The 25,564-nt window shown below is 50.5% G+C and overlaps 2 protein-coding genes and 2 long non-coding RNA genes across 12 annotated transcripts in view; 2 read left to right on the top strand and 2 right to left on the bottom strand.

Moving 5' to 3' along the window:
* The window catches only part of FAM219A (family with sequence similarity 219 member A), a 60,621-nt gene extending 57,243 nt beyond the window's left edge, over window positions 1–3,378 (top strand). For 4 of the 6 annotated variants that reach the window (XM_051844646.2, XM_051844630.2, XM_051844620.2 and 1 more), the window contains exons 5-6: window positions 280–334; window positions 798–3,378. In XM_051844646.2, coding sequence (XP_051700606.1) covers window positions 280–334; window positions 798–956 — 214 coding nt within the window. In that variant the 3' untranslated portion in view covers window positions 957–3,378. The remainder of the gene's footprint in view (window positions 1–279; window positions 335–797) is intronic. The other 2 variants (XM_051844643.2, XM_051844624.2) reach the window with 1 other exon arrangement.
* LOC127490740 (uncharacterized) overlaps window positions 1–3,664 on the bottom strand; it is a 53,171-nt gene extending 49,507 nt beyond the window's left edge. The window contains exon 1 of the long non-coding RNA XR_007919123.2: window positions 3,501–3,664. This is a non-coding gene — a long non-coding RNA (uncharacterized lncRNA). The remainder of the gene's footprint in view (window positions 1–3,500) is intronic.
* Window positions 3,665–3,713: 49 nt separating this feature from the next.
* SPMIP6 (sperm microtubule inner protein 6) lies at window positions 3,714–25,263 on the top strand. Of its 4 annotated transcripts, none has more exons than XM_008273261.4 (7): window positions 3,716–4,022; window positions 19,175–19,319; window positions 21,217–21,329; window positions 22,570–22,645; window positions 22,860–23,094; window positions 24,130–24,216; window positions 24,675–24,838. In XM_008273261.4, exons 1-7 carry the CDS (start codon window positions 3,888–3,890, stop codon window positions 24,778–24,780), a joined length of 897 nt encoding a protein of 298 aa, XP_008271483.2. In that variant the 5' UTR covers window positions 3,716–3,887; the 3' UTR covers window positions 24,781–24,838. The 4 variants fall into 4 exon arrangements, with proteins under 4 accessions (XP_051700553.2, XP_008271483.2, XP_008271500.2 ...); XM_008273278.4 differs by having other exon boundaries at window positions 3,717–4,022; window positions 22,860–23,089; XM_051844593.2 differs by lacking the exon at window positions 22,860–23,094 and having other exon boundaries at window positions 3,714–4,022; window positions 24,675–25,263.
* On the bottom strand, window positions 4,645–22,376 carry LOC138844604 (uncharacterized). The gene is made up of 3 exons (XR_011380662.1): window positions 22,289–22,376; window positions 6,271–6,412; window positions 4,645–4,998 (listed from the first exon to the last, which is right to left on the bottom strand). It is a non-coding gene; the product is annotated as an uncharacterized lncRNA (long non-coding RNA).
* Window positions 25,264–25,564: the final 301 nt, after the last annotated feature.

Raw genomic sequence — 25,564 nt, 5'->3', positions numbered from 1 at the left:
CAAGACAGGGTGATTTGAGCCTTTAAAAAAAATGGTAAGAAAGGAGTGAAGAGAGTAGCAGCTTTAAAAGAGAGTTAAGGGTGAATGGGCTAGGGAATCTCGTTTGTAAAAAATCACCTGTGTTGGCTCAGCAAGCACAGCTTTTATTTAGATGGTGCTGTTTATTTGGAACGTGGGACTTGGAGGGGTATTGGCTGATGAAGGGGTGGGGTGTGCGGGGAGTGTTCCATCTACTGCGGCTGAGTCACTTCCTCTCTGCCCTCTTTCCTGCACGGCCAGCGATGATGACTTTGACATGTCCAGATACTCCTCCTCTGGCTACTCCTCTGCTGAGGTGAGGCCCCACACCTTCCCGCCCCAGACCCCTCCATCCCGGCGGCGTGGGCCTCTGAATCATACCCGCAGATGGGAAATAGATGCTGCTGGGTGGAGCCCGGTAGGCGGTGGAGCCCGTGGGGGCGGGGTAAACTCCAACAGAAATCACTGGGCTCCACAGTGGAGCCCGGGGTGGGAGCGGGGCTTGGACCAGGGCTGTTCCGACCGGGGTCTGACCTGATGCGAATAAATCAGGCTGAGGTGAGAAGTTGACTGTGGAATGGGGAGGGGGCCTATGGTGGGGCAGAGCCTCACGAGGCTGGGCGCCTGTCAGGGACTGAGGCCAGAGCGGGGTGGGGGGTGGGGGGAGCGGGGCTCCCCGGGGATGGGGCATAGGCGGGACGTGCCCTGGGGCTGCTGCCGGGCTCTGCGGGCAGCCTCCTGGTAGCCCTGAGCCTGACCTCCCTCCCCTTTGCCTACAGCAGATCAACCAAGACTTGAACATCCAGCTGCTGAAGGACGGCTACCGGTTAGACGAAATCCCTGACGACGAGGACCTAGACCTCATCCCCCCCAAGTCCGTGAACCCCACCTGCATGTGCTGCCAGGCCACGTCCTCCACCGCCTGCCACATTCAGTAGCGGGCGGGCCGCCGCGGCCGCCGGGGGCGGGGCCGAGCGGGGGAGGTTGGACCGGGCAGGGGCCGACCCCTGCCAGCCCGTCGTCCACCTGCCCCCGGCCCCGCGCCGCCACAGCCGCTAACCTTGTAACAGTCATTGCTTCCTCCTATGGTAGGACGTGTACCTCTGTGTGTTCATGGAGCCGGAGAAACCAAAACCGGGTCTCTCTGCACCCGGGGGCTGAGGAGGGGTGGGGGCTGTTGGCTCAGTTATTTGGGGGACTTCACCCAGGAGCTGCCCCCCTTACCAAGGCTGCAGTCCGGTGGCCGGGGTGGGGGATAAGACATGGACGGCAGGGAGGACAACAGTTCTGAGCAGGGCTAGGGGTCACAAAGCCAGACCAGGAAATCTCCCAGCCAGACCAGGAAAGGGGAGCTGAGGGAGAAAGGCCCAAGGCAGTGAGGATGGGGGGGGGGGTCCCCAGCGCCCCCTGCCGGCCGGTGTACCTAAATGGGCTTTGCCCCTCTCTGGATGGCAAAGCTGCCCAAAGGGGATTCTGCCCCACCCATCAGATCACTGCCTTCTTCCTCCTCCTCTTTGCCTCATCCACCCCTCCCTTCTTTGCTGTCTGGGTACTGGAGAGAGTAAGTGAGCCTTAGAGTTAGGCAGGAGTTTGGGGTTAAATGAACTGTTCTCACTGGCCCCTACCCATTCATCTATCTTATGCCTGTGCTGTCCGCTTCCTGTGCCCCCCCCCCAACCCCATGCTTCTGTTTATTGGTCTCTGCCCCAGGCAAGGATCAGGGAGTAAGGCCAGCCTCCAACGTCCAAGATCTGCAAGGCTGGTCCCCGGGAAGTCTTCAAGAAGCAAGCTTATAATCCAGTGGGTGGAGAGGCTGCATGCGTGTGGCAGGGAGCGCTTGGCAGAACGTGTGTGTGTGGCTGAGGCTGTCGGGGTGTGTGTGTGTGTGATTGTGTGCCGACAGCATGAGAGGCTGCTCAGCAGTGCACTGAGCCCAGGCCTGGGCGGCCAAAGCCTGGGGTCTGTTCCTGGCTCTGGCACCCTCCCTCTGGTCTTAACAAGCTCCTCACTTTGTCTGGGCTTCAGTTTCCTCAACTCTAAAATGAACAGCCCAGAAATCATTTTTTTAGGATCTTCTATGCCAGAAGGCATTTCTTCAGGATTCCTCTGGCAAGGTCTGGGGAGTTTTGTGTTTCTGAGTACGTGCAGGGAGCTCACCGAGTCCTGTGTCTGTGTGGAAAAGGGAAGGGGCCGCTCCTGCCAAGACCGTGTCGAGGTTCACGTGGCTGTTTGGAAATGCACGTGTGTGCGTCTGTGAAGGTGTGCGTGCGTGCAAGTCCTGTCCTGTGTGGAGCTGTGTGGGGTGTTTGGGTCGGAATGTGTACACTGCTGCTTCTGCTGCGGCTGACATGGAGGCAGGGGACAGGGAAGCTGACAATGAAAAGAAGAGGGAAGACATGAGCAGAGCCTGGCCCTGGGGCTGGCGATGTGGACCTGCCCTCCTGCCAAGAAAAGTGAAAGCACAGATAGCCTAGGCTGGCTCAGGCCTGTGGCCCACAAAGTGTGCCCCCGGGGCCCAGGTCCTCATGCTGACACCCCACACACGGTGGTGTACCCACTCGTACAGAGCCCACTTGCATGCTGCAAGCTGCAGTGGACACATCCATAGCCCATTCTCTGGACGCCAGGTCTGGGAGGTGGGAGTTGGTGAGGGGGAAGTGGGAGGAAGGAGGGAGGTTGCTGGCTTAGGAAGGGTAGCACCACTCCCTGAACTGCACCCAAGATCTGTTAACTCCAAAGTGTTGGGGTATAGCTCCCCACTCCCGACTCCTCCACCCCACCCCCCCACCCCGGTCCAGGGACCCTACATAATGAGAAAATGCCAAAGGAAGGCAAGGACAGAGAAGGTAAATGCTGGACCCTCAGTCCCATACTGGCCCCCATCTGAGTCCATCTCTCCCACCCTGTTCAATCTCTCTGGCCCTGAGGAAGCCGGAAAAGCTCTCTCCCCACACAACATACTAGATCCCTGGCAGGCAAGGGCTTCCAACTGAGGCAGTACGCGTGAGGCTGAGAGGGTAGGGATTGGTAGCAGCAGCGGCAGCAGCAGCGTCCGAGTCTAGGGAGAGTTTGTGGCTCCCTCCTTCCCTGTCCGGAAGGTTGGAGGGGAGGAATCAAGGCCTTACCTTGCCCCCTGCCATCCTTCCCCCTTGTAGATACTGCCTTAACACTCCCTCTACCCTCAGCTGTGGCTACCACCCAGCCAGGTTTCTCCGTGCTCACTAATTTATTTCCAGGAAGGTGTGTGGAAGACATGAGCCGTGTATAATATTTTTTTTAACATTTCCATTGCAGTATTGACCATCATCCTTGGTTGTGTATCGTGTAACACAAATAATATTAAAAGCATCAAATAAGCTAGCCTCAGCTCCCTATCTGGGGTGTGGGCAAAGGGCAGGTGGGCTGGGAAGGGGAGAGAAAGGATCCTCTGACTGTGCATGTCACATCACCTCCACCCATTGGTTCCCAGGGGTGCCGCTGACCTGCGTGACCCGGGGTGAGTCACCTCTGTTCCTCTTCAGAGATGTCTAGAAGGTCTCCAGAGGCCTTCTGAACTCTTGGAAATTGGGCTCTTTCGAGAGACTTGAGGCAGGAAGTGGCCAGAAGACAGGAGGGAATCAGACCTCCTAACCAGGGATGGGGCTGGGCCAGGTGATATCACAATGGGCAGTGCCCAGTTGGGAGGGGGAAGCAGGGTGAGGTGGGAGTAGGAAGGCTGTAGGGGAGGAAAGTGGAGGCATCCTCCACAGCAGGGGGCACAGCAGCTGGGGCACCTGCCGGGCTGGAGGTGAGGGGGAAGGGGTGGTCACTGATGTCCAGCAAGAGCCCTTGGTAGGTAGAGCCCACTACCAAGTCCCCCAGACGCCACCATGTTCCTCTTCTCCCGGAAGACCAAGACCCCCATCAGCACCTACAATGACTCCTACAGGGCTCCTACCTCCATCAAGGAGGTCTACAAGGACCCACCTCTGTGGGCCTGGGAGGCAAACAAGTTTGTGACCCCGGTAAGTGGAGGTTTGGGGAGGGGTAGGCCAGAGTTTATGGCCATGGCTGTCTAGATGACTGGCAATGCAGGGTTGTCATCGTGTGTTTGTAATTATTTGTAGCTTTGCATTTGTGTTTTATTCATTTGCCTAGGCAAAAAATTCATAGTGGCATATAAAATAGTGCAAGATCCTGACCTCATGGAATTACATCAGCGTAAGAGGTAGGGAGAGAGAGACAATAAACAAGAAATAAGGATTTTATAAATCGTTCAAGGAAATAAATAGGGAACTAGAAATGGAAAGAGAGAGCTACTTAGACAGTCCATGAAAGACCTCTTTTTCTCGAGATGACATTGAGTTGAGACTAGAAGGATGAGAGAGAACTAGTCATGTGAAGAGCTGAAAGTCCCAGAGTGATCAGAAAGTGCAAAGGTCCTGAGGCTGCCTGTGGGGAAAGGCCAGAAAATATTCTATAGGCATATCTTTATACACGTGTATCCCAGTATCCTTGGGTCTGTGTGTGTCTGAAGATGGGTGAGCAGGAGGGACTGTTCAGCTTTCACAAAAATGAGAGGACACCTCTGAGTCTGTGACTCTGCCTAAGAGAATTCATCTGGGTGCACCATCCAACAAAGCATCACTGAGTATCTTTATTTTTTTATTTTTTTTTTATTTGACAGAGTTAGACAGTGAGAGAGAGAGAGAAGGGTCTTCTTTCCGTTGGTTCTTCCCCCAAATGACCGCTAAGACTGGAGCTGCGCCGATCCGAAGCCAGGAGCCAGGTGCTTCCTCCTGGTCTCCCACGCAGGTGCAGGGGCCCAAGCACTTGGGCCATCCTCCACTGCCTTCCCAGGCCACAATAGAGAGCTGGACTGGAAGAGGAGCAACCGGGACTAGAACCTGGGGCCTATATGGGATGCCAGCACTGCAGGCAGAGGATTAACCAAGTGAGCCACGGCGCCAGGCCCCCACTGAGTATCTTCATGTACAGGCACTGAGAATACAAAAAGGAAAGACCACGGCCCGCTTTTGTGGAGGTTACAGCAAACAGGTGAACAGAGGACGGTCACCAGTATGGAGCAGACCCCGGCGGAGGCACAGGCTGATGGGGAGCATTTGGGGAGCTCAAGGGCAGGTCTACCGGGTGATCCAGGGGAGGAGGCTTCCAGAAGAGGAAGGCAGCATGATGGGGAGGGGGGTGGGGGAGAGTGGCAGACCCAGAACCGGAACTGAGATTGCTGGAGCAGGAGCAGTTAGCCCTGCGGTGGAAGAGGAGCCTGCAGACTAAGAAGAGCCTTCAGGCTATGGTGATTGAGGCTCCAAGTTTCTGAACCTGCAAGTGTCATGGTTGAATCATGAGTTAGATCACTCAGGTTGGAAGGGGTTGGGGCCCAGGACAAATAGGTCAATGAGGGGAGAAAGAGAAGGAAGCATTAGGTGGGTGACAGTGAGAGGCTATGACAGTGAAAAAAGGAACTTCTTGAAGATAAATTTTAAAGAATTTATTTTTAGATCTACGTATATATTTTACTAATTAAATATGTGCTCAAGTGCAAAAAATGTTGATAGCTCAAAGAAGCATAAAGAAGGGCCACAATTCCTTTACCCAAAGTAACCACCGTCAATATATTCTTACAGTCTTTTATGCCCTTTTAGGAAGCAAATATTTTTTACAAAAGTGATGTCATATTATCCTAGTATCTTGAATCTTACTTTTTTCACAAAGCAATCAGGCACATTTTCCTGCATCAAAAATATTCAACCGTATAATTTTAATGACTGTATAGTAGTCTGTTTTATGAGTGCACCATAATATATTTAAGGAATCTTATGAGTAGTATTAGAAATTTTATTACTCATAAAGTTTTGCTTATATAATCATTCTTTTATGTGTATAAATATGCACATCTTTGGCTATTCCCTGAGGATAAATTCTTAGATATGAAATTATTGGGAGAAAGGATATGCACATTTAAAAATTTTTTTTGATATATACCTCAAACTGCTGCAATAAGGATTGTAATAATGAGCATGACTACCTGCTCTTCCATGCTCAACAGGAAGGAATTTAAGAAAAGATCAAAGGTCTTGATTTCCATCTAGAGATAAGAAGAGGGGAGGATTAGGATGACTCCTGTGTTTTTGGTTCTGGCAACTGGAGGCATGGTACTGCTACCAACTGAGGTTTGGTGTGGCAAATTAGAGATTTGGGGTTCATTTAGGGACAAAAATATTGGAAAATATTTGGGTAGTTAGGTATACTTACTGGAAGCAAAGGAAAGCGGTCTGGGCCACAGATAGCGATTCCGAAGTCATCACCAGATAAACAGTAGCTGAAGTCACAGGAGCAGGTGAGACTGCCAAAGAGGACTGAGAGAACGGCCAAGGGCAGACATTTGGAAAATATCCTATTTCATGGGTAGATAAAAGAAGTCAGGGGCCAGTGCCGTGGCGCACTAGGTTAATCCTCCACCTGCGGTGCCATCATCCCATATGGGCGCCGGATTCTAGTCCCGGTTGCTCCTCTTCCAGTCCAGCTCTCTATTGTGGCCTGGGAAGGCAGTGGAGGATGGCCCAAGTGCTTGGGCCCCTGCACCCACGTGGGAGACCAGGAGGAAGCACCTGGCTCCTGGCTTCGGATCAGCGCAGCTCTGGCCGTTGTGGCCATTTGGGGGGTGAACCATCAGAAGGAGGACCGTTCTCTCTCTCTCTCTCTCTCTCTCTCTCTCTTTCTCACTGTCTGTAACTCTACCTGTCAAATTTTTTAAAAAAAAAGTCATAAAAGGAGAAAGAGAATTATGGTCAGAGACACAAGAAGAAAGTCAAAATGAAACTAATAAACAACATTAATTTTTTTAAGATTTATTTTATTTATTTGGAAGGCAAAGTTACTGAGAAAGAGAGAGAGAGAGCTTCCATCCACTGGTTCACTCCCCAAATGGCTGCCGCAGCCGGAGCTGGGCCAGATCAAAGCCAGGAGCCAGAATCTTGGGCTATCCTCTGCTACTTTCCCAGATGCATTAGCAGGGAGCTGCACTGGAAATGGAGCAGCCAGGACTCAAACCAGCACCCGCGTGGGATGCTGGTGCTACAGGTGACAGCTTAACTCACTATGCCACCGTGCCAGCTCCCAGCATTAATTTTGTAAAGATTTCTTTTTTTTTTTTTAATTTATTTAACAGATAGAGTTAGTGAGAGAGACAGAGAGAAAGGTCTTCCTTCCATTGATTCACCCCCAAAATGGCCACTACAGCCAGAGCTATGCCGATCCAAAGCCACAAGCCAGGTGCTTCCTCCTGGTATCCCATGTGGGTGCAGGGGCCCAAGCACTTGGGCCATCCTCCACTGCCTTCCCAGGCCACAGCAGAGAGCTGGACTGGAAGAGGAGCAACCGGAACTAGGACCAGCACCCATATGTGATGCCGGCAACGCAGGCAGAGGATTAACCAAGTGAGTCACAGCACAGGCCCCAAGATTTCTTTTATTTAAAAAGCAGAAAGAGAGGGAGGGCGAGCGAGTCTTCCATCCACTGTTTCACTCCTCAAATGGCCAGAACAGCCAGAGCTGAGTCAAGCCACAGCCAGGAGCCCAGCCTCCATTGGAGTCTCCCACGAGCAGGGGCCTAATCTTGGGTCATCTTCTACTGCTTTCCCAAGTGCATTAGAGGGAGTTGGATCAGAAGCAGTGCAGCTAGGACACGAATTAGCTCAGCAATGGGATGCCAGTGTCACAGGCAGCAGCTTAACCCTCTGTGCCACGATGCTGGCCCTAAGACAGCATTATTAGATAAAAGTCAGTGTCAAATGTTGCTGACACAGAAGGGGACCCCTTGGATGTGGTAACTTTGTGCCCTGACCAGACAGCTTCAATGACTGGCAAGGATTGAAAGTCAGGTGGGTTAGCAGTGGGACTAAGAATGAAGCAAAGGCTTCTGCTCTGACCATATAGTGGTCGAGAAAAACTACAGGACACTTCTGCTTTCAAAACAACCAAGTCCTGCATAAAAATAAAATTTTATCTTGTTTTGGACTCATGGAGGTGAGTGGTAAGTATACTTAAAAAGACAGGTTTTCTGTGAGACCAGATGTCAATAGTAGCACTACAGGAGGAAGCTTATGCCTTAAACTGGCCTTAAACTGAAGGAATTAAATCTGTAAATTCCAAACTGAACCAGAAAGTTCAATATCCCTGGCTCCCTGACCTTCCAGCGTGCATGCGCACACACACACACACACACACACACACAGATTGTCTGTCTTCTGTGATGGAAAACATCCTTAATGTAGGTTTCCAGGTAGTCTTCACAGTAAAGCTAATCAACTATGAGCTCACAAGAAATAAAATAAGCCTCCACCTGCAGTGCAGGCATCTCATATGGGTTCTGGTTCGAGTCCTGGCTTCTCCACTTCAATCCAGCTCCCTGCTAATGTGCCTGTGAAACAGTGGAAGATGGACTAAGTGCTTGGGCCCCTGAACCCACGTGGGAGACCTGGATAAAGCTCCCAGCTCGGCCGGCGCCGCGGCTCACTAGGCTAATCCTCCGCCTAGCGGCGCTGGCACACCGGGTTCTAGTCCCGGTCGGGGCGCCGGATTCTGTCCCGGTTGCCCCTCTTCCAGGCCAGCTCTCTGCTGTGGCCAGGGAGTGCAGTGGAGGATGGCCCAGGTGCTTGGGTCCTGCACCCCATGGGAGACCAGGAAAAGCACCTGGCTCCTGGCTCCTGCCATCGGATCAGCGCGGTGCGCCGGCCGCAGCGCGCCAGCCGCGGCGGCCATTGGAGGGTGAACCAACGGCAAAAAGGAAGACCTTTCTCTCTGTCTCTCTCTCTCACTGTCCACTCTGCCTGTCAAAATAAATAAATAAATAAATAAATAAATTAAAAAAAAAAAAAAAGCTCCCAGCTCTTGGCTTCAGCCTGGCCAAGCCCCAGCCATTGTGGCCATTTGGGGAGTGAGCCAGAATATGGAAGTCCTCTCTCTGCCTCTGCCTCTCTTTCTCTCTCTCCCTCCCCACTCTGTGTTTCTGCCTTTCAAATAAATAAATAATTTTTAAAAAACATGAAATCAATGATCAAAACATTAATTTTTAAATGAAAAAAATTTAAAAAGAACTGAATATAAATTTTAGAAATGAGAAATATGTTTGTTAAAACCAAAAATCCAGTGACAGGGTGTTTTTTTTTTTTTAATGAACATAAATTTCCAAGTTACAGCTTATGGATTACAATAGCTCCCCCCCCCCATAACTTCCCTCCCACCCACAACGCTCCCCTCTCCCAGTGACAGGGTTAAACAGTAGATCATACATTGTTGAAGAATTTTAATGAAATAAAAGATAGATTGAATTTCCCCAGAATGCAGCACAGAGAGACAAACTGGAAAAATATTTATCTTTTAAGAAATCAAGCAATATTGAAGGGCAGGATGAAAGATCCATACACATCTGACTGTAGTCCCAGAAGGAAAGAAGTAAAAGAATAGGCATTATCTGAGGGGGAAAAGGCTCAGATTTTTCCAGAACCAATGAAAAATATGATTCCATAGATACAGAATCAAAGAAGAAATATTCCCCAGTTAAGTACTTCATGACAAACTACAGAACACCAGTGGAGAAATGCCCTTGGAAGCAGGGAGAGAGAAAATATCTTCAAGGTGTCATTCTTTCAAGAACAAAGGGAAAAATAGACATCTTCAGGTGAACACAAACTGAAATGTTTATTCTGTTAGATCTGTAGTAAAGCAACTTCTAAGGGTATAATCTGGGGAGAAGGCAAGCCTGGGATGCAAGAAGGAAGGTGACAAACTGATGATAGACACAAGCAAATTTAAGAAAATATGAAAAACAATGGTTTTATAATATTTAAAGAAAGAACTAGGATGTTAGAAAACAATATTATTAAATTAGAACAGGGCAGAGTTAAGGTGTTCCAAGATCCTTCCACTGTTCTAAAGAGGGCAGAAGACATTGTAGTTTTGTACTGTCAGCTAGCTAGAACTAGAATTCCCTTCCAGAATTCCCTTTCCTCCATGGTTCCCAAGCGGCCACAAAAGTTGCAAGAAATTTGGAAGACGAATGAATGAGCAGCCGTTTTTACTTTTGAAGGTTGGTGTGGGGCACCAGGCACAGCGGGGCTTGTGCGGGACGTTGCTGGTTTTGTAGTTTCTCTTATTAACATAGGGCAGCATCCAATTACAACTCTTCAGTTCCAGCTGGATTGTCTCCTCCACCTTCTCTGGGACCTGGGCCAAGCGTGTGTGCAGCTCCGTGGCAAAGGGCACCAGTTCTCCCGAAGGCCAAACACATCGTCAAGGTTGGCGGCAACAAGCCAGACGTAGGCTCTCGCTTGTCCTCATGGGCTCCTTTGTCCTTGCTCTTCCCCACGTCACATCCAGCTTTCCTTCCTGACAATAGGCATGCAGAGTTCTTAATGGGTTCCTGCGATTATGTAAAGTCTAACCCCTAAAATAACTCTCTCATATGACTCATAGTGGTTTTGCTTTCTAATATTTTAGTTTTGATCCAAATGACTGATTCAGACACAATAACAAAAAGCTGAGCAAGTGAATAACTAACATACAAAAGGGACTTTCAGGTTAAATGCACACATAGACTTTTTTAGATGGAGCACACATAAATGACAAAGTTTCGACTCTCCTGGAAGATACTACACTTCTAAACTTGTACTGACCTAATCGAATTACTAGAAGGGGAAACTGACAACATCCAACATATTCCATTTTAACACACAACAATTACTGAAAGGTCAAGCATTGCGGGCGGCGGCTTTACTCTCTGTGCCACAGCACTGGCCCCCAGAAATAACGTTCTAAGTAATGAGTCAAGCAAGAACTCAAAACAGAAATGTACAAATGCTCAGAACTGAAAAGACTGTTCAACCAATAAACAGCAGGACCTGCTCCTGATTGGAGGAGAGCAGCGTACTCGGCGTGTGGGTAGCAGAGTTGGGATTGGTGGAAGAGGACTATAAAGGAGGAGAGAGACAACATGCACCAGGAACATCTAAGGGGAACATCTGAGCAGCCCCCGAGAGAGCCGGCCGGCGGTGTGCCGCTCCCCTGCGGAAGTGGGGAAAGTGGCAGGGGGCCCGCCCCTCCACGGAGGTGGAAGGACGGTAGCCAACCCGGGAAGAACCAGCAGCAAACCCGGGGAGGGCCGAGCAGACAAAAGAACAGCGCAGTGTCCTGTGTCGTTCCTCCACGAAGACCGGGAGCGACAATGCTCAGAACTGAAAAGACTGCATCTCAGAACTTGTGAAGAGTCAAGGTTGGGGATAAAAGCCTAAATGTTTGTCTAAGTAAAGATAAAAGGTGAAACATGAAGGAGCAGAGAATCATATTTAATAAAGTATGGGAGAAAAAAAACAGAATAAACAGAAAGTAATAGAATGGAGGTACTGATAAGAAAAAAAGCTAACCCAGAAAGCAAAGATTCAAAGGTCAACAGCCAAAAGTTGGTTCTTTGACAAGACTCATAAGATACAAATCTCTTCCGCTCAGTCAAGAAAAAAAGACAAGAAAATATGAATGGAAGAAGGGTCTAACCATGGATCTACAAGAAAAAAAGATATTATAAGAATGTTTCAAACAAATTCATGCTAATTGAAAACCAATAGGCAAATACTAGAAAAGTAAAATTTGCCAGTTCTAGAAGAATTAGAAAAAGCTGAGTGCTCCAATAACAATTAAGGAAATTAAACCAATAATTTTAAGCTTCCCACAAGAATACCCAGCATAGGAAATTAGGGCTTTCACAATTAACTCTTTACTGATAGGCCCACCTGGTCTGTCAGGTGTGCTCTCTTCTTTATTTCTCTTCATTAAACTTTGCTAGCATGCTTATTGCTTAAAAAAAATTAAAGTTATGTCTTCACAAACATTCAAGGTGAAGTTTATTTCAATCTTTTTTGTTAAATATTTATTTATTTATTTATTTGAAAGTCAGAATTACACAGAGAGAAAGAGAGGCACAGATAGAGAGAGGTTTTCCATCTGCTGGTTCACTCCCCAACTGGCTCCAATGACCGGACCTACACCAGTAGCCAGAAGCCTCCTCCAGGTCTTCCCACGCGGGTGGAGGAGCCCACGGACTTATGCCGTCTTCTACTGCTTTCCCAGGGATGCTGGCACTGCAGGCAACAGCTTTTACCTGCTATGCCACAGCACCAACCCCTTATTCAATCTTACACAAATTTTCCAGAGAACAGGAGAAAAGAAGATGCTTCCCAACTCATCCTACGAAGCCATACACTTTTGATAAAAAGCTAAGAATAAAAATTAGACATCAGTATAAAATTATACATAAATATAAAAGCAAAAATTCTAAGTGAATATTATTAGCAAACTGTACCCACTAGTGTCTAAAAAGTAATCCATGATGGTTAAGTTGCATTTATTCCATAAATGCAAGGCTGGTGGGGCCAGCGCTGTGGCTCACTTGGTTAATCCTCCACCTGTGGTGCCAGCATCCCATATGGGCGCCAGGTTCTAGTCCCGGCTGCTCCTCTTCCAGTCCAGCTCTCTGCTGTGGCCCGGGATGGCAGTGGAGGATGGCTCAAGTGCTTGGGCCCCTGCACCAGCATGGGAGACCAGGAGGAAGCACCTGGCTCCTGGCTTCGGATTGGCACAGTGCCGGCCGTAACGGCCATTTGGGGAGTGAACCAATGGAAGGAAGACCTTTCTCTCTGTCTCTCTCTCTCTCACTGTCTAAAACTCTACCTGTCAAAGAAAAAAAAAAAGAAAGAAAGAAATAAAAAGGGCTGGTTTAACATTAGAAAAATGTCATTCATCATGTTAACATATTTAAGGAGAAAACCACAAGATCATTTCAATTATTCAGAAATAAATAGGCGTGAGAAACATTTTTGGGGGATGATAGTACTTATAAAATAGGATTGTAGGGATAGTTGAACAATTCTATAAGTTTACTAAGAATCCTTGAATTGTACTCAACAGCGGATTTTATGACACGTAAATTATACTTCAAAAAGATATTTTAAAAAAGATACAAAAATGGAAGCTGCTAAAAATCAATACCCATTCATCATTTAAAAACAAAAACTTAGAAAACATAAATAGAAGGAAAATTCCCTAATCTGATAAAGATGTATACCAAAAGTATAAAACCAAGATCATTCTGATTGGTTATATGTTAAAAGCAATCATTTTTAAAACTGGTATCAAGGCAAGAATGTTCACTATCATTGCTTCTATTCAGCATTGTACTGGAGGGCCTAGCCAGGACATCAAGGAAAGAAAAAGTAAAAAGATACAAGGATGGGAAAGGAAGAAACAGATATTGTGGCCATCTGGGGAGTTACCACTGGATGGAATCTCTCTCTTCCCTCTCTCTCTGTAGCTCTGACTTTCAAATATATAAAAATAACTCTTTTAAAAAAAGAAGAGGAGCCAACATTGTGGCATACTGGGTTAAGCCACTGTCTATGACACCAGCATCCCATCCCATAGGGGTGTCAGTTTGAGTCCCAGCTGGCTGCACTTCTGATCCAGCTCCCTGCTAATGCATCTGGAAAAGCAGTGGACAATGGCCCAAGTGTTGGGCCTCAGCACTCCTGTAGAAGACCTGGAAGAAGTTGCTGGCTCCAGGCTTTGGCCTGGCCCAATCCTGGGCATTGTGGCCATTCGGGGAGTGAACCAGCAGATGGAAGATCTCTCTCTCTCTCTCTCTCCCGCCCCCCCCCCAACCCTGTGTCTCCCCCCACCTCTCTCTCTGTGACTTTGGCTTCCAAGTAAATAAAAATAATTTTAAAAAAAATCTGGGGCCGGCGCTGTGGCTCACTTGGTTAATCCTCCGCCTGTGGTGCCAGCATCCCATATGGGTGCCAGGTTCTAGTCTCGATTGCTCCTTTTCCAGTCCAGCTCTCTGCTGTGGCCTGGGAGGGCAGTGGAGGATGGCCCAGGTGCTTGGGCCCCTGCACCAGCATGGGAGACCAGGAAGAATCTCCTGGCTCCTGGCTTCGGATCAGTGCAGCGCCAGCCGTAGCGGCCATTTGGGGAGCGAACCAATGGAAGGAAGACCTTTCTCTCTGTCTCTCTCTTTTACTTTCTAAAACTACCTGTCAAATAAAAAAAAAAGAATAAAACTCATTATTTAAAGATGATTATACTTATATATTTAGAATCTACATTTTTAAGAGAATTTAGAAAGTTGGACAAATATAAGATTAAAAGTCAACCACATTTTATACAACAAATATTTAGGGAGCATAATTTTTATTTTTTAAAAGACATATCTATAGGACCAGCACCGCAGCTCACTAGGCTAATCCTCTGCCTGCGGCGCCGGCACCCCAGGGTTCTAGTCCCAGTTGGGGCGCTGGATTCTGTCCCTGTTGCTCCTCTTCTGGTCCAGCTCCCTGCTGTGGCCCGGGAGTGCGGTAGAGGATGGCCCAAGTGCTTGGGCCCCTGCACCCACGTGGGAGACCAGGAGAAGCACCTGGCTCCTGGCTTCGGATCAGCGCAGTGCTCTGGCTGCAGCGGCCATTGTGGGGTGAACCAACAGAAAAAGGAAGACCTGTCTCTCTATCTCACTGTCCACTCTGCCTGTCAAAAAAAAGACATATCTATATATTTTATTTATTTACTTATTCATTTGGTAGGAAGAGTGACAGAGGGAGAAAGGAAGAGACAGAGGGGGAGATCTCCCATCCGCTGGCTCACTCCTCAGTGGCTGCAACAGCAGAGACGGGGCTGGGCCAAAGCCACGACCCAAGAACTCCATCAAGGCAGAAGCCCAAGCACTTGCATCCTCTTCTGTTGCTTTCCCAAGTGCATTAGCAGGGAGCTGGATCAGAAGTGGAGCAGCTGGGAATCAAATCGGTGCTCCAATATGGATTTCAGTATCGCCAGTGCTGCAAGCAGCAGCTTAACCTGCTGCACCACAACGCTGACGCCCTAGAAAGCATAATTTTTAAAATACACATCATTCAAGCAACAAAAAAAGTTAAATGGAAATAAGTTAACAATGTGTGCAAAAAATGTAGATAGTATGAAATTGTACTGAATACTTTCTAAAAGACTAATATCAAATTAAGAGAGATAATATGCTCACAAATATGGAGAGCTGCTATCATAAAGATTTAATGCAATTCTGCTTAAATTCCCAATAGGATTTTTAAAAGGAATTTACCAAGCTGCTTCTAAAATCAATAGAGAAGAGCAAAGCCCAAAAAAATAGATAAAGCACATCTAAAGAAGAGGACTTGTTCAATCAGATATTAATATTTATTACAAAGCTATAGAAATAGACAAATTGTCTAATAGACTAGAATATATCAGAAATAGACCCACACAATCAATATACAACAGACATTGCTGAAAATAAAGCTGTGGGGAATAAAGATATATCAGATTTGCAGTAGCATCACAAATCTGAGGAAAGTCAGACTACTCAATGAGACAATTGGCAACCCCTATGCATAAAAATAAAATTGATTCCTAACTCATATCAAACCCAAGAAGCAACTCTTGACTAATTAAATATGGAAAGCAATACTGTATAGCATTTAGAAGCAAAAGCCAATGGAAACTATGTATGGATTTCTCAAACATGTCACAAAAAAGCACTAACCATGAAAGAAGAGTTTAACACATTATATTAAAATTAAGAATTTATTTTTATTCATTCATTTATTATTTATTCAAGAGAGAGCGAAATATCATTCATGCATTCACTGGTTCACTCCTCAAATGCCCACAGCACCCAGGGCTGGGCCAGGCTGAAGTCAGGAGCCAGGAGCTCCATCAGGTGTCCCACATGGGTGGCAGGGACCCAAGTATTTGAGCCATCACCTGCTGCCTCCAAGGGAGGCACAGGAGCAGGAAGCTGGATTCTAAAGCAGAACCAGGACTCAAACCAAGGCACTTTGATAGGGGATGCTGATTTCCTAAGTGTGTTTTAACCACAACACCAAACATCCACCCCAAATTAAGAACTTCTGTTTATCAAAGACACCATAAAGGAAATTAGAGGTAAAAATTTCCAGTTGATTAAAACCACACTTGGCGCGGCTCACTAGGCTAATCCTCCACCTAGCGGCGCCGGCACACCGGGTTCTAGTCCCGGTTGGGGTGCCGGATTCTGTCCCGGTTGCCCCTCTTCCAGGCCAGCCCTCTGCTGTGGCCAGGGAGTGCAGTGGAGGATGGCCCAGGTGCTTGGGCCCTGCACCCCATGGGAGACCAGGAAAAGCACCTGGCTCCTGGCTCCTGCCATCGGATCAGCGCGGTGCGCAGGCCGCAGCGCGCCAGCCGCGGCGGCCATTGGCGGGTGAACCAACGGCAAAGGAAGACCTTTCTCTCTGTCTCTCTCTCTCACTGTCCACTCTGCCTGTCAAAAAAAAAAAAAAAAAACAACACACACACTTGGGACAACTGCAGCCCATATCAGACGCCTGCCTCCACCTCTGATCCAGCTGCCTGCTAATACACCTGAGAGGCAAGAGATGCTGGCCCAAGTACTTGGTTTCCTGCCACTCATGTGAGAGACCAGGAAGAAGCTCCTGGCTCCCAGCTCCTGCCTGGTCCAGTTCTGGCTATTTCAGGCACTTGCAGAGTGAACCATGAACCAGCAGATGAAAGACTTCTCTCTCTCTCTCTCTCTCTCTCTCTTTCTCTCTCTGTTTGTGTGTGTGTGTGTGTGTCCTCCCTTTCTCTGTCACTCTGCCTTTCAAATCTTAAACTGAAATATTTGCAACATGTAGTATTTCTCACTAAGGATTAGTGTATAGAATAAAGGACTATAATTCTCTGAATTAACATCAAACACACACGATTTGGCTCCCTCCTGAAACTATACTACGTGGATATTTAGGACATAAACTGGTGATAAGAAGGGAGGGACAATGGCAACAAACTTTCGAAAACTGGAAGCATGACAAATAGGTAGTAACCCACAACAGATTTGAAAGCTGAATCCAAAGCCAGCAATAGAAACTCAATACATAATTCAACTTAAAACTGTACAATTTCCAAAGTGCTCAGCTGTGGGTAATCCTAGTCTTCTCTAGAACTGAAAACAGGACAGGACCAAGGCTAAAATAAAGATTATCTGAAAGCTTATTTAAGAAACCATAAAACCCATGAATCTCGCTTCTAGTCCATGCCAGAGGGTGACCGCCTGCATCAGTCTCTGCAAGTCAGAAGGCTTAGTTTTTGGCAAGGACCTCGGGAGCAGGGATACGAGCCGAAGGCAGGATGCCATGCTGAAAACAAGCCTCCACACAGTGGAGAGCAAAGCCCCCCGCACACCTCTGGGGCACTAGTCTCAGACCACTGGCACTGCCCTCAGGCCAAAGACTGGAAGTCTCTTCTGTGGAATCTCATCAGCCCAAGAGGAAAGACCTGCAGATCCTGATGTTACAGCTTGAGAGGAAAAAGCAAAATCATCCAAGCAGATCATCCTACAGTGACACTCGGGTTGACAAAGCCCATCTGCAGCTCAAAGCCTCCAATATGCTTTATCCATGAGCTGACGACGATTGCAGCCATCTGAGGAAAGCCTCTAACCAAAAATCTATGAGTTCTAAAAGGCTGCTCTCCCATTTGTGTGTATGTGGCTCTGAGTGTTTCGTGTGTGAGTGGGCTATGTTTGAGAGTGTACAGATGGATGTATACCTGCACGTGTTTAATGAGTGTCTCTGGATGCACTGTGTGTGTGTGTGTAGCAGGTCAGGGAAGTGCTGAGTCATGGGACCTCTGCACCTACATCTCACATATTCTTCCCACAGAACACCCTCAGCTGGGCGCAGACGATCCCAGAAGCCCCTGAGCTGAGCGATTTCAGGGTGGTTGGAGCACTGAGAGCATCAAGGGCTCGACCCTGGCCCAAAGAAGCTTCTGCTGTTAAAATCACAGGGGCGGCCTTTGCCACGGCTCACTAGGCTAATCCTCCGCCTTGCGGCGCCGGCACACCGGGTTCTAGTCCCAGTCAGGGCGCTGGATTCTGTCCTGGTTGCCCCTCTTCCAGGCCAGCTCTCTGCTGTGGCCAGGGAGTGCAGTGGAGGATGGCCCAAGTGCTTGGGCCCTGCACCCCATGGGAGACCAGGAGAAGCACCTGGCTCCTGCCATCGGATCAGCGCAGTGCGCCGGCTGCAATGCAGCCGTGGCAGCCATTGGAGGGTGAACCAACGGCAAAGGAAGACCTCTCTCTCTGTCTCTCTCTCTCACTGTCCACTCTGCCTGTCAAAAATAAATAAATAAATAAATAAATCACAGGGGCAAGTGCTGGTGGCAGCGTCACCACCCCAGCACCTCACTGCCCTTTATGAGGGAACCCTTTCTGGTCTTTGACTTTGCTGGGGGTCCCCCATCCCTGTGACCCAAGCTGCCTTTTCAGAGACTTAAAACTGTAGGCTTACAACTGCCCTCAGTTGAGGACAAGGGGATTCCCAAGGGTAGAGGCTTGATCTGGGCCTCCACGGATGTGGCCAAACAAGGAGCTGAAAGGATTAGATGAGGGAAACCCCCAGAAGAGAAAGGGTCCAGGGTCTGGACCAAGAACAGAGAAAAGGTCAAGGTAGGATCAGGAGCAGGGTAAAGCAAAGGTCAGGATCAAGGGTAACACTGATGCCGGGGTCAGAGCCATGGTGGAATCAGGAACAGATCGGAGTCCAGGGAATTGAGTATTACAGTGGGTGCCACCTCCTTCAGCTCCTTCAAGGTGCCAGACTCCCAGACAGCCCTCCCTGTCCAAGACCCCTCCAAGAGGCTGCAGACTGTGCCAGGGGCCTGTGGTTCTGTTGGCACAGATCCAAGCCCTGCTCCCAGGCAGCACACAGTCCAGAAGGAAGAAGGCAGGGACAGTCAGCCTTGACCTTCAAGAGAAGACATAAATGAGACATTCAGAAAACCACTCTGAGGACACGAGCCTGGCTACAACCCCTAGTCTTGGATGGGAGAGGGAGCAAGGGGAAGGGAGGGAGGGAGAGAGAGAGAGTGAGAGAGAGAGAGAGAAGGAGGGAGGAAGGGAGGGATTCACTTACAGGTACCATGCAGAGTGACAAAGACTGGCATGAGAATCCCTCTTGCATGGGGAAGGGGATTCGGAGACCCACCTGGGATGATCTTATCTTTTCTGGGTCCAGCAAGGCTCCAGGTCTCTATGCACCTACCCACTTCTCTCCCCTCCCCTTGCCCAGGGTTTGACTCAAACCATGGAGCGGCACGTGGATCCTGAAGCCCTGCGGAAGATGGTCAAATGCGATAACCAGGACTACACCTATAAGAGTTCCATATCGGGACATCCCTATTTGCCTGAGAAGTACTGGCTTTCTCAATATGAAGGTAGGGCCTCGACCCTCACCCAGCTCTGAGTCCAGCAGCAACCCCAATAATGAGCACGAACCTCAACCTAACTTTGAGCACAACCTCCATCCTGATCCTACATCAACTCCTAACTCCACCTGGGACCTACACTTCTTCCCTAACCACTTCCCCTGCCACTCCAACCTGACCACCAACCACCTGACCTGACCCTTTGGCTCTTGGTGGGGGAACTCCTTGTGGGTGAAAAAAGAACTAGAAGAGATCTGAATCGCATCCTTAGAGAGGTGGAGAGAACATTAACTTCCTTCCAACAAATCTCTCCAGATGTCATCTTTCCTGCACCTCTCCGTCCCACCGCACTCTTTCCCTCAATCTATAACCTTCTCTAATGTCTTCATGCCTCAAAATCCCCTTTGCTCCTCTCTTTCACAGCCAAGATTCTCCAAAGCGTAGTCTATCCTGTCTCTTCTTTTCCTGCCCTTCTTACACTCCATGAGAAATTAGCTCATTCGGTTAGGTTTTTGAGCTGTCTCCCTGTGCATTCCAAAAGAGCAGAGTCTTGGCTTATTCAAGATGCATCCCCTCCATCTAAAACAGCTGCAAGTTTCACAAATATTTGTTGAGTGAACTGATAATTGCCAACTGAGGTTGGGAGTCTGCACCTCCTACACTCAAACCCTTGAAGTGACCTTGTGTGGTTTCAATCCCCCGAGCCATGGGACTCTTCCATTTTTACCCCAGGAGACTCACCTTGCACATTTCACTCTGCTCCCATTCTCTACTTCTGGAAACTACTTCCTCCCTCAGCTTCTCTGATGTCTCACTTTCCTGGGGCTTGTGCACCCACAGGGAAAACTGGCTTCCTCTGGATGCCATCCTGAGCCCTCTTCTCCCCTTGCTCCTTTCCCAAGGCCATGTATCTCAGCTGCTCGTGGCTTCAGTCACTGATGGCTCCAAGTCTTCACTTCCAGGCTTGACCTGGCACCAGAATTCCACTCTTTCATCTGATCATGGCCATTTTTACCTGGATGTCCCCAGACATCCCAAACTTGCTATATCCAACCCCCAAATCCCAAGATTCCCCCTCCTCCCCTCACGCACCTGCTCTCCCTCTAGGATTTCTTTCCTTCTGTCTCTCACGTGTTCTTTTAGACTTTAGGAGAGTAGATGGTGCAAGGCCTTGTGGGACAGGACTCAGTGACTGTGCAGGTTTGAAGCAGGGAAGTGTCTTGGACAATGTCATTTCATTTGTGAAAAATGAAAATTTTCATGGCTTCTGTGTTGAGGTTGGATTATATGATTTCAATGAGGCAAAGAGACTGGTATGCTAGTCATGGTAGTTTTTTTGTATGCCAGGCACCATTCTAGATGTTTCTTATATGTAGACCCATTTAAACCTCCTAACAGCTCTATTACCCCCATTTTAATGTTGAGCAAAATTAACTTGGTCAAGCTCAGACACAGCTGATAATTTACAGAACTGAAGTTTGAACCCAGGCAGTCTATTTACGGAGCCTCTATTAACAATGACATTATACTGTCCCCTGGTTAAGGCACTGCTGAGATATGGGACACTGGTAGAGGGGTTAGAGTGAAATGGTTCTAAGGAGGCAGAACAGGCAAACCTTGGAGCCTGGGTGTGGAAGATGATCGACAGAGGGTAGTGCCAGGATGGAAACTGAATAGTGCAAGGGATGCCACTCAGAAGCTTGCCTTAGGTGGGACACGGGCTGCACCCCAGTGTCAAAGACAAGTGTGGGGTCATACTGGGCTTAGGGGTTGCCCTGAGGGAGGCCAAGGATGTCAGCTTTGTGCCAGGGGTCAGAGGAGAAGTACCTGGGGGTCCCAGATCCTGAGAGCGGGTCCAGAGTAACATTCACTGAGTATCTGACATCCCATCCCTGTGATTAAGCAGATAAGTGCAGCCCATGCTACCTGAGCAGTGACCGTTACAACACGTGGAAGACAGCACCATACAACAGTCCCTACTGGAACAAGTACACCACCTGCCTCCCCCGACTGCCTAAGGTATCTACTGTGTTACACACACACACACACACACACACACACACTCACACACACACCACTCCTCCCAAACCACAGCCGCTGCTGTTGGACCATTAGTCCCTCCTTCCTTTCCCATCAATAGGGATCTTGGCCCCATCTGTGAAACTTGGGTTTGTATTTTCTAGCTGAAAAGGGAGCCCAGGACTGCGGCTTTGCTGGGTCTCTGGGTCTCAACATTTGACCAGACCCTGTGGGGACCTTTCTGAAACTTGCCAACCAGCCCCTCCCCATGTGGTCTTGGCCCCTGTGACCCTCAGTCTGCCTGCTCTGGCTAGCCCTCCTTTGTGATGTAAACGAGGACAAAAAGCAAGAGAGCAAAGCTGTTCAGCACAAGCCTTCTGAGTTCAGAGCAAGGCCAGCCCCAGGCCCAGGCCCAGGCCAGAGGACCCATGGCAGGATCCAAGGCCAGAGCAGAGGTTCTTTTTTTAAGATTCATTTATTTGGAAAGCAGAGTTGAGAGAGAGAAAGAAGAGGGAGGAGAGAGGCTTCCATCTGCTAGTTCACAGCCCAAATGGCTGCAACAGCCAGGAGCTGTAGCAGGTGGAATCCAGGAGCCATCAGGCCTCCCATGTGGGTGGCAGGGGCCCTGAGGGGCCCTGCGTCCTTGGGCCATTCTCCACTGCCTGGGCCTCCCAGGGGCATTAGCAGGGGCGCTGGATAGGAAGCTGGAGCAGCGGGAACTCAAACCGGCCGTCGCAGACAGAGGTTTAACCATCTGCGCCACAACGCTGGCCCCAGAATTTCTTATAGACGGCAGACAGCTGATCTGTGATTGACCAGATCCCGTTTTCCCGTTTTTTCACTAGAAATCAGAATTCCTCCCCTCCCACCCCCGGTATCCTAGGCAGTTCTGACGGGAAAGCTGTATTGAAAAAGCCCCCCCTAGAGAGACACCCAGACACAGCCACACACACAGTCACCTGGAAAAAGAAGTCAAACCGGAAGCAGACGCCCCCCAGGCAGGGTCCCAGGGCCATCCCTCACCCCCGGAAGCCCTCTCCACCACCGCCCGCCCCCGGCAGGCAGAGTAAAAGCGTTGCCAGGCGACAACCCCCAACACTCCGAGCCCTGGAGAGCAAGGGACCTGCCGAGGGCCAGGGAAGGCGCCGCCTGGGAGCAGGTCGGGGTGTTCTGGGAGGACCCCCAAAGCGGAGCAGCTCTTCCGGGTCAGGGCTTGAGGCAGCACGTGTGCCACTTGCAGGACGCCGGGATGGAGACGGTAGCTCGAGGAATGCCCTTGGAGTACCCTCCTAAGCCGGAGCGGCTCAACGCCTACGGTAAAGGATAGGGGGGCCGGGAAAGCAGCGGGTAGCGAGAAGGCAGAGGGGTGTCGGGGGAGCCGGGTGGAGGGCAGGGCGGGGACCGGGGGTGCTGGCGAGCGTGTAGCCCTGTCTCCATGCCTCCCTGTTTTTGTCTCTTCCTCCCCTTGTCTCTGACCCTGCCCTTTCCCATCCCTGTGACCCTCTGGGGCTCCCGGGTTCCGGCACACAGAGCGCGAGGTGGTGGTGAACATGCTGAACTCGCTGTCACGGAACCAGCAGCTGCCGCGGGTCATGCCCCGATGCGGGTGCTTGGACCCGCTGCCGGGCCGCCTGCCCTACCTCGGCTACGAAAGCGCTTGCTCGGGCCGCCACTACTGCCTGCGCGGGATGGATTACTGCACCGGCGAGGCGCCGTACACGGAGCGCCGCCTGCGGCCTCTGTGCGCCGAGCAGCCGACTGTAAGGTTCGCAGGGCTCCGCCCGCCTCGGCGGGCCCCGCCGCCAGGGTCCCCGCGGACCGGGTGGCGCGCGCTCCGGCCCGCACGCAGCCCCGCCTCTAGCCTCGCGCCGGCCGCCTTGCCCGCCCGTAACCAGCCTCGTGCACGGCTCCGGCCCGCAGTCGGGCCCCAGAGCCTGGGCAGACGGCTGAGGCCGGGGAGAACCAATGCGAAGGTCACTCCAAATCCGCGGCCCCGTCCCAAATGCACAGGACTCCAGGTCATGTACACCGTTTTTGAGGAGGTAACCCCGAACAGGAGTCGCCTTATGCTCCTACGCCGGCCAGCCCTGCCCTCTCCCCGGGAACACATGGCCGTGCGGTGTGCATGTGTTCTCAGAAAAAATCCCCTCTCTGCCTGGCCCCGGGGTCACCGTCGGTACGGGGTGGGGTCGTGGCCAGGGGCTAACGGCTAGGAATTGCGACCCAGAGCGCCCAGGCCTCCTCCTCAGAGCCCCGCGCCACCCTTGGAGGTAGATGTCCTCGCCTGTTCCCGCTAGGAACACAGGCCCAAGCTCACAGCAGAGCCTGGCCTGCCGCGCCGCGTTGGGGCTGCGACCAGGCAGCAGGCAGGGCAGGGCAGGGCAGGGCAGGGCAGGGCAGGCAAGGCTTCTAGAGAGCTGTGCAGAGGGGGTTGGGAGCCCGGTCCCTAGCCCAGGGATGGTCCCCCGCCCCTCCTCAGAGCCTGCTCCATTGTGCAAGGCTGTGGCTTATCCCTGACAGGGGCATGGAAGAGAAGGGAAGTGCCCCAGCTCCCAGAAGTCTGAGTAACGTGGCCTTGTTCATAATGCTGGAGACAGTGCTTGCCCCACAGCAAGAGTCCCAGGGGCCTTGCGGGAGGAGGACTTCCGGGGGGCTCCCTGAAGGCGGTGCTTCAGTGGGGTCTCCGTAAGGTATAAGGAAAAGGAGGACCCCTGACTGACCACGAAGCACCGCCTAGGTGCTTGGTCTAGACTGGGAACATAGGATCTACCCTTCCCTGTCCCCCCGCTGCTTCTTCCAGGGCTGTGTCACCCTACGACCACCGGCCCGGAATGGAATGTGCTGTTACAACTCTCCCGCCGTCATACTACCCATGTCCGAACCTTAGGTAAGTCTGGCGCGCGCGCTCACCTGCGTGCACACCACTGGCACCTTCTTCCTGGCAGGGGGTCGGTGGGGGGCGGCGGCTAGTTAGGGTGGGTACTATCCCCCGCGACGCACTGACAGGAAGATGCCACCAGGGGGAGCTAGTGCCATGGCGAAATCAAAGCTGGCAAGGAAAGGGAGGATCCCAAGAGAGGGCAAGGAGGCCCGTATGGAGGGGGTATCATTGGTAGTCGATTTACCCAGAGTCAAGGGTGTTGGGCTCATGGCTTAGTAAATGGTAAGAAATCAGTGTTAAGGAGCGGGTGTTGGCTATCAGAAAGTTAACAGTGGAGAGTGGGGGTGGGCAGTGTAGGAGCCCAGGGTCAGTTGTTAGCCGCAAAGGTCAGCACTGAGAATTGAAGTCAGATGTCCACTTGGAAAAGTGAGGGTCCAAAAGCTCTGAGACATGTCTCCTCGCAGATGGGATACAAGTCACTTCAAGAAGACCGGTGGTGCCCAGAGAGACAACTATGTGGTGCACCCTGAGTTTGTGTCTGAGACCTATCCCGACTACCATTGCTGGTAGAGCCTGGGCTGGCCAGGCCACGATGGGAAGAGCAACAAATAAACTCTTTACCCCCAAAGGCAGCCTCCGGTGTCCTTACCCAGCTGGATCTGGACGTGAAGGGCCAGTTGCTGAGGCCCCTGGCAAAGCCGCCTTGACTGAGAGGCAGTTTCTCCAAATCACCCTGCCCATTCCCATCAGCGCACTGCTTCCCTGGGTGCCCTCCCGACACCCAACAGCAATCCTGCATCCAGCTCACGTCCTCCTGCCTCCGCTCAGAGCCCACCTGGGCACGCAGGGAGGATGCACCCACTTCCCACTCTGAGAGGACCCTCCGGCTGACATGCCCCCAGTATGTCCCCAGTGCCCTCCCACGTCTCAGGGGGCCCAGAGTCCTCCCTTCCACAGTCAAAGCCATTTCCCTACACCCGAATCTCTAGATCTCTGCTCCCAGCGACCCCCAAAGACTGTGTTCAGAACCCTTGCTGCTCCCCCCCACTACTGAAGGGGCCCAAAACGCAATTTTGGAGGCTCTCATGACTCAAAAATTTAAAATTGCAAAACAAAGCCTTGTTCTGGGATATTCGGGTTTTTTTTTTCTTTCTTCCTTCATCAAATATGTGAAACCTCAGAGTCGTGGGCCACCCCCGGCTCCCCCATGAGGAAGAAGTGCAGTGGAGCACGACCACCTCTTGGCAGCACTAGGTTTATGAGTAACCTGTCACTCCAGGAGGGGCTGGACCCTGTAGATAACTGGGGACTGGGAGGGGGTGCAGAATCCTGTTCCTGTTCTCGAGCTATGCTG

The sequence above is a fragment of the Oryctolagus cuniculus genome, chromosome 1, assembly GCF_964237555.1.
Source record: "Oryctolagus cuniculus chromosome 1, mOryCun1.1, whole genome shotgun sequence".
Lineage (NCBI taxonomy): Eukaryota > Metazoa > Chordata > Mammalia > Lagomorpha > Leporidae > Oryctolagus > Oryctolagus cuniculus.
The sequence above is the reverse complement of the archived record's forward strand: the minus strand, read 5'-3'. Positions and strand labels throughout refer to the sequence as shown.